Source organism: Asparagus officinalis, chromosome 1 (assembly GCF_001876935.1).
Source record: "Asparagus officinalis chromosome 1, Aspof.V1, whole genome shotgun sequence".
In the NCBI taxonomy this organism is placed as follows: Eukaryota; Viridiplantae; Streptophyta; class Magnoliopsida; order Asparagales; family Asparagaceae; genus Asparagus; species Asparagus officinalis.
Genome location: NC_033794.1, coordinates 127,311,906 through 127,320,400, shown reverse-complemented (window position 1 = coordinate 127,320,400; position 8,495 = coordinate 127,311,906). Strand labels below are relative to the sequence as shown.

Sequence of the window (8,495 nt, the reverse complement as noted above, 5' to 3'; positions counted from 1 at the left end):
CATTAGAAAAGCGACTTATAATCTCTTGGATAGCGCCATCTCCTTATAGTGTAGTTGTTGCAAGAAACGGTGATCCCTATTCTGTGTCATTGGGCGCAAAAGAGGGGAGAATATAAATACAAATTTGGGTATTTTATATATTATCTTTTCTAGGTTATCTTTTGCTACTTGACTAATTACTTTCTAGATTACTTCCTTATTTGACTAATTACTTTCCTTAGATGTAAGAGAATTAAGCATGTATTAATGGGATTTGGGTATCTCAATCTTATTTTGTCTGTGTGCATGTGAATATTAGTTTCTTATTTGTATGAGTTGTTACAGCTTGGTTGTGATTCTGTCTCCAGGTGTATATGCAGATCGAAGATTAGTAATTGATCTCAAAGTCATGGTAACTCCTTATTTTCTCTCAGTTGCTAGAAAAATGCATGTACTGAAGGAATTTTACAGATTAGTCTCCTTGTAATAACACTTACACATGTCTTGCACATTCACTTTCATTTCCCAGTATTACTCTCACCTAAGGTGCGCATACCGCTTTGGGAATATTGTATCTTGGACTGTGCTTTTGTGGTCATAGGCATTTTCATTTTTGCTGCTGCCCCTGCCTAGTAAACCTAACAACATTTTGTTGTGTTCTTTCAATGTGAAGATTTAGCAATTTAGCACTAATTTTTTATGTGCATTTGGATGCCCACTTATTTTACTGTTTAATGCCACAACAGATCATTTTGGATTCTAATTTCTTCTTTTGTTTTGTTTTTATAGCTCATTTTGTTTCCATTTGCACTAATTCCTTTGTCTGTACCAGAATTACCTTGTTGGAGCATTCAAGTCACCATGTAATATTGCGGTCACATTTTCTGATGGGAGAACCCGTAAACAGGTACGGTATACAATATATTTGTTTAGTTTTCATATATTACTAATCCCTTTTTGCGGATGTTCTATTTTGACTTATTTGACATGTACAAGGTTCGGGTTGTAATTCATCAATAACCCAACATTGACAACTGATCTTTCTCTTGGCTTCATATTTTCATGGATTGCTATTATTTGGTGAAAGAAGGCCATTGTTTTCTCTCTTGAGTATTTCTTTTGTCCTGACCTAGTAGTATTGTTTATGCCTTTATTAGCACCAATTTGAGGATTATGATAAGTTGCAAGGGAAGCTCCTAAATGATTTGCCAAATGCCAATAAACATAGGATATGATGGATGCGATCTAATTCTAATGTACTGGGGACTCATTTATGATGACAATCTTCCTGATCTTAATGGCTATTCTAGTTTCACTTGGTTGTTGCCATGGTTGATTGTGGTCCAAACGTACTTTCAGCTTCTGGGTTTGAGGCAAAACCTTGAGCTTATTTTATATGGTAGATTGAATTTCTGCTGGTGAGAAAGAGCTCATCCTTATACTGTCTCAGCGAGGGATATTGGAATTTCGAATTCATACACAACACATGTATGGATCTAGATAAAACCTACTTTTCTATAGTAATTATTGTTTTTGAGTGATGTTATAATTATTTTTAATGTCTTATATTTCTACTCTTATATGGCTGTCACAAAAGATATTTTTATGCAACCTCTGTTTCGTTTATGCCAATACAATATTTGCCTCTTGGAGTCTTAATAAGCTGATACCAAATAGTTATCAACTTATCGCATCTTGATAAGGTAGGCTTAAATTAATGTTGTTTAATATTTGATACAGGCTAAACAAGGTTTAAGGATAGTCAGTATAATTGTGTAGCCTATCTGCAAGAAAGGTTATGAGCATTGCCATTCGACGCCTATTAAGCTGGCAAGGTGTCAAGCATGAGTTAGTCTATATTAGTCTCTTGGGGCCATTTTTTATATATTTTTCTCATTCAATCAGTAAATCTGAAAACTTATTATTTCTGAAAGTGCTCTCATTGCAGAAAAGAGTGATCCTTATGTGTTAGGAACCAGGATAACTTGCAATGATCTAGCATGTACGAATACTGTGAAAATCATTTGCACAAAATATTTACTAAAGGATTGCCAAATCAACTCAATGGTGTCATATTTGTTTCTGATTAAGCTGGAAATTACTCTATATGTAGTAATCATGAATCATGATGCGTACTCGGATGGACAAACTTTAGCTTACAAATTCAGTTAATTTTTTTTCTTTTGACTAAAATTGAAAATAATCTATTTTAGAATATATTGAGTATTGTTATTCCTTCTGGAGTCTGGTGATAACAACACCGATTCCATTTCCTTCCTTTATTGAGCGCTTCAACAAGTTTGTCCAAATGGGAGTTCCATACTCTATGTCTGCGTATAAAATTATATGCTTATTTTTCTTCTTGTTTCTCTTTTACAGGCTTCCATGAAAATGGACAATGGAAAGACTGCATTGGTTCCACTTTTTCAAAGTCAAGAGAACATAGCTGGGGAGGTACTAAGCATTTATTTGAGAATAAAGATGCTAGTTGGCTAATCAAAATGGATAGAATGGGTTTATTGTTTTGTTATTGTGACCTAGAAGATCCCCATTTATCAAATTGCATGGTGGTGTGGATTCTGTCCCTATTCCTTGAAGCATTTGCAGATAGAAATCTGTTTAAGGACTATTCACGATGGGTGAAGTTGAGTAATAAATGTTTATATTCTAATAGAACTGAGGAATTCATTGAAGCATAGATGAGAAGTCTTTGAAGTGTATGTTTATATGATAATTTTGGGGTCCATATTGTATAACAAAAGCATCCATAGAACCTGTCCAGTGAAAAAATAAATTCTGTCATGGAATTTCTCTGACATCTGTGATATGCAGGTGTCTATTGAACCTGTCCATGGGAAAAAGGTTGAACACACCGGTGTTAAGATTGAGCTTCTTGGTCAGATAGGTATGGCTCCACAAATTTCTGGTTCTTCTTTTCCTTTTCCACCCAAGATTTTTCTTTTCTTTCTTTATTAGTGTTTTTTTCTGTTGAAGATGTCTAATGTAAGTAGTAAGTACTTGAGCACATAATTTATTTTCTTTTCTTGTGTACGAGAAATTCATGAGATGTATTGGTGCTCTTCACTCCTTGAAATTTACAGAGTTCAGTGGGATGCCTAATAAAAAATACATAAGCTCTGTTTGTTTCTAGTGCGAATGCAAACAGTCTACTGTCAGCTTTTGGATTTGAACTCAAGTAATGATTCAGCATGTGTTTTGTATAATGAACCTGCATACGCATTTCTTTAAACAAAACATACGTATGTTGTGAAATCCAACTTTATGATAAAAAATCCTGTTTTCTCAAAGTTGATGAAGTTTTGTCAAATCAAACATGGTTTTGCTTGTAAACAAAGTGAAACGTCCAAATGGAACCATTCTACCAGTACCATTGCACTACATCATGTTTTATCAGTTTAAAACATGATAGCCAATGCGCTGGTGAGGCAATACTTTGACATATGCACTTCTTTTGGAGAACCTCCCTAGGTCTATTCTGGCTTGAGTAATGTCCATGGAAAAATGCTGTTATTTTACATGTCTTTAATTTCTGCAGTTCCACTTAAGCTGCACGAAGCATAGAATCTAAATTTGTTTTATTACAGAGATTTAATTTAGTTAATAGTTCTATATTTTCTTTAGGTTATGTTTGTTTAGTTTTGTTTGAACTATAGAACTGCCATATCTTTCCCTTAAAGTACCATAAGCTATCTGATTTAATGGAAAGTGTAGGATGGTCTCCATTGAAGTTTTGTTCTTTATGTACTATTCTATAGTCTGTGGAATATGCAATTGGAAGTATATGCTTTTATGTAGAAATTTGATTTTTCATCTTCTTCTTTGCTAAGTTATGAACTGTTTGGACTTATTGTTTTGCAGAGTTGTATTTTGACAGGGGCAACTTTTATGACTTCACTTCTCTAGGTGAGTTTTCCTATATGGTTTCTCTACCATTGGGTTTCTCCTGCGATGTGTTTCATGTGAGGAAAAAGTAGATTTTAAATGCAGTCCCTTACAGTTTTTGTATTATAGAGAGACGAGGTAGTTCATATTCACATTTGCTTGGTAAGTATTGACAAATTGTGTCCAATAAGGATCCACATTGGGAACAACTTCAATGACTGAATGTGAACTGTGAAGGCTCTGAGATCGGATTTGTCAGCGAAAACTTCCAAGGAGGAATCAAACTTCTGGAGTGTCCTTGGAAGGAAAAAGACAAAAATACCATTTGATTGGATAAAATCACTGCCAGAAAGTATTTTCCTTGTTGAACTTTACTGATGTTTGCTTGTACACATGTAAGTGGGCATAGATTGCCTCTGGAGGATATTTATATTGTAACTTGAGTGTTTATGGTGCATTGGTGTGAGAGATAAGAGATAATAGTCTGGGACAAAGATGAGGTGTCTATAGATGGAACCCCTTCTATAATGGTGCATGATTTTAAACCATAATGCATGGAGAAAAGTCCTCACAAAGAGTATGATTGTCTAAAAATGATGCTTCATGTATATACAACATGGTCATTTGTTAAATACATATGCTGGTTACTGACAATGTTGTTTCTTAAGGTGGACTTTGAGTGCTGCATCCTGTCACTGTAAACATCCATGTGAGTGGAATTACTGTGCTGTCACTGTAAACACCCATGTGAGTGGAATTACTATGCATGGCAAAAAGTCCTCCCAAAGAGTATGATTGTTAAAAATGATGCTTCATGTATATACAACATGGTCATTTGTTAAATACATATGCTGGTTGCTGACGATGTTGTTTCTTAAGGTGGACTTTGAGTGCTGCACCCTGTCACTGTAAGCACCCATATGAGTGGAATTACTATGCTGTCACCTATAGGTTTTCTGTTTCTTCAGTTTCTTAATGTGAAAACAGCAAGCATAAAGTAAACTTCTCCTTTCTGCAGCAGATTGTAGAAGTTATTCTTGTCTTAACGCTTTTTTTTCTGTGTGGAGGAAAAACTGTATCCTCATGTGGATGTAGGATTAGAACCCCTGGTTCTTCTATGACAAGAAGAAGCTTTACCACCTCTTTTTGAGTGGCCCTCACACCTGTGGGTAGATTCCCTAGCTGAGAATATTGTTGTCTATACTTGAGGTTCGTACTTCGGCAGATTAGAATAAGTCATTGTGCATGTATGTTAGCTATTAAAAACTGTTGGAATTGGCTTTTTGGAGCATATACGGTAAATAAACCTATATTATCATGACATTTATATTTATGTTGACCTATTCATAATTCAAATGTAGCACCCATCAGAGCTTGCCTTAAACAAATTCTCTGAAAATGTCCTCGTGTTAAATGCATGATTTTTATTCTCCTCAATTTCCTTGGCTGAAGCCCTTAGGATGATTACAGAGGTTGTTGTACTGCAACCAAAATACACACTGCTCTCCTCTGACACACATTACACATATTATTTAATTATTATTAGTTTTAGCCGATACTGGTTCCTTTGATGCCATATCTCATCTATTGTGTTGAAAATAGTGAGAAATTGTTTCTTTGTTTCTATTTGCTTATCTTTAGAGATGTTCTTCCTATTCTATAATGCAAATTAAACTATATCAATGTTGTCTTGTCTTTTATGTTTTGATTCAACTAAAAGGATCAAGGACTTTGTTGTATCATACTATCATTTTCCTTTCCCAGTGCGCGAGCTAGAAGTTCCTGGTGAACTATATGAAAGGAAGACCTATCAGTTTGAATTCTCTACAGTTGAAATGCCGTATGAATCATATAATGGGGTAAATGTGAGGTTAAGGTAAGCCATAGTTATACTTGTATATTGCCAAGTAAATGTTGTTGTTTCCTACAAAGCTTGCACAATGTCTATTTATAAATTTTTTTTCCCATTTAGTAAGAATAGTTTATTTTACATATTTTGTCATAATGAACGTTCTTGCATAGTTTCTTGACATATATTTTCAGACTAAAAAGGAATTTTAGTAGGCTTAGCATTAACACTTTCATCTAAAATTTAACATTTTGTCATAACGTGACATATATTTTTAGACTAAAAGGGAGTTTTAGTAGGCTTAGCATTAACACTTTCATCTAAAATTTGCTATTGCTGATGTGAGGTGCTTGCAACAAACCGCAGGAATTCGATAGATATGAAAAATTATTAGGCAAACCCGTGGAGAAAGAGTTATTTGACACCCATGGTTTCCAAAGATTATACTCTTCCATTATTTTCTTTATGGAACACCTAGGCACTTCCATCTTTCCGGTTCTCGGTTCGTTGTGATGTACTCAACTTCATCACGACACTTTTCCTCAAGCACATATCATATGAGGATTCACGAGTATTCTGTACTTGAACCTAACTTGGTACAAGTTATGTGTCTGGTTAGAGAATTTGAAAGTTGTGTTGGGATTGGCTTGAAAATTTCCAAACTGAAATTTGTATAGTTATGCTGGGCCAGAATTGACCTTTAACCCAATTGGAGCCAAATGAGAACTCAGCCCTGAAACCTATTAACATAACTCAACTATCAATGTTGTGATTAAAGCCTTATTCTCTGCCATTTTTAGAGCAGGATGGAGGAGGGTTAGATTAGTTAGTTGTTGTGTATAAGAAAACTTTGTCGTATCTTTATTAGACTCAAGTGGAATTTTTGAAGGGGATATTTATTTAATTGAAGTAGGATGGTTAGAGTGTAGAGATACTTGTCGAATACTATAGATCGTAAAACATTCTAAGTTAAACGTTTACCTTACAAGGCGACCATGCTGCATGGAACACATGTTCATACTATAGATTGTAAGACATTCTTAAGTGTTTACAAGGCGACTAGGCTGCATGGAACACATGTTCAACAAGTGTTGCTAAAATGTGAAAGCTGATTTGTATGAACGTGGTCAAATAAACTAAAGGATATCATGCGAGAAGACTGCAATTAGTGAGCATGTTTTGTATAAACAATAAGTGAATCCGTTAGGGAGGGTAGAATTAAAAAAAAAAAGACTATTTTTGAAAAATAGTAAGCAAAATTAACCCTTTTATATAAAATATTAGCAAAATCTGACCTTTTTTTGGTCACTTGGCGAAAAAGAGGTCGATTTTGCAAAATGCTGACTTTAAAATACACGAGACTAGTAGTCCCGTGTAATTAGTGGTCGCTAATTACGGTTAATTTGAAATGCTCATCTTGTGTACTTTGTGTAGAAATGCTTAAGGTTTAATTAATGATAACTAAATACACAGGGCTACTAGTCCTGTGTATTTTAAAGCCGGATTTTTGCAAAGTCGACCTCTGTTTAAATAAAAGGTCGATTTTACTAATAATTTTACAAAACAGTTGATTTTGCTAATTATTTTTAAAAAAGGGTCTTTTCTAAGAAAATTCTCCATTAGGGAGGCTTCTATTGCAGAGTTGCAGTTCAAGAGCTCATAGACCTATATGTACACTTAGAAGAACCTGATTACCGCGGTTCTAAAGGACATGTTACTATAAGTAGACGTTCAACAGAGGTGAATTTTGACTTATAAAGGCTCTATTGCATTTATGCTATAAATAAGCAAAACACAATACATCCGTGATCATGGTTTTGTGACTTTTGTCTCCTTTTCTGCATCACTTTGTTTGGATGATCACTTGGCTTCTGAAGAACTATATGTGTGCGTGTATCTGTATGATTGTTGATTTATTTATTTAGCATTTTTTTGTGCTTATCATGTGTGTGCGTGCATGTGCATATGTCTCTGCCTATATACTTAATTATTTTTATTTGACATATTATAGGCTTACCTAGGATAGTAGAATTTGCCTGTCAGTGTAGGTAGATATGGTGTTACCTTATCTTCCCTTCCGGTGGAAGTTCTTATCTTGAAGGTTATTTGAGCTATTGGAAACATGATGATTTAAAATTTGTAGCCGGATATTCTTACCTGTTATATTAAAGCATCATTGTTTTAGAATGTATGTGTCACTTAACCAGTGAATGGAATGATCATTTCAAGCTTGCAGGTATGTTCTCAAAGTAACAGTCAGTCGTTCTGTATTCAGCAACATTGTGGCGTACCAAGACTTCTGCGTAAGTGAATCAAAAAATGTGATTCTTGTAATGAAATTCTTGTGAACTTTTAGTGGTTTTCTCCAAGTTAAGTTTATTATCCTGTTTGTAACCATACACAATGAAGTCCCCAGCACCATTTTTCTATGTTGGGCTATTTCTTTTGTGATGTTCGTTAACAGTTGGAGTATTAGAACTGTGCTTGTAGAAATGCAAGATAAAGTAGTTGTTCATGGTTTTTTAAATCTTTTGGTCATGGAAACATGTCTCAGCAACTTATGAGTTATGTTCTGTCTATTCTCAGTATTGTAAGACGACACTACTTCATTTAACTGTTCACTTATACAAATCCAGATAGAATTTTTTGGAACTAATACAACACACTCTCCAGTTGTAATATTCTTTGATGTTCGAACTGTCTAATTTATACTTACAGAGTTACAGCACAAGCATGCTAATTTGCATACTTGGTAATAGTACTA

At 34.5% G+C, this 8,495-nt stretch overlaps 1 protein-coding gene across 1 annotated transcript in view; it reads left to right on the top strand.

Annotated features, from left to right (window-relative positions):
• LOC109838381 (vacuolar protein sorting-associated protein 26A-like) overlaps positions 1-8,495 on the top strand; it is a 13,378-nt gene that overhangs the window by 1,300 nt on the left and 3,583 nt on the right. The window contains exons 2-8 of the mRNA XM_020406851.1: positions 348-391; positions 812-886; positions 2,359-2,433; positions 2,812-2,884; positions 3,859-3,903; positions 5,647-5,758; positions 7,968-8,034. Coding sequence (XP_020262440.1) covers positions 389-391; positions 812-886; positions 2,359-2,433; positions 2,812-2,884; positions 3,859-3,903; positions 5,647-5,758; positions 7,968-8,034 — 450 coding nt within the window. The 5' untranslated portion in view covers positions 348-388. The remainder of the gene's footprint in view (positions 1-347; positions 392-811; positions 887-2,358; positions 2,434-2,811; positions 2,885-3,858; positions 3,904-5,646; positions 5,759-7,967; positions 8,035-8,495) is intronic.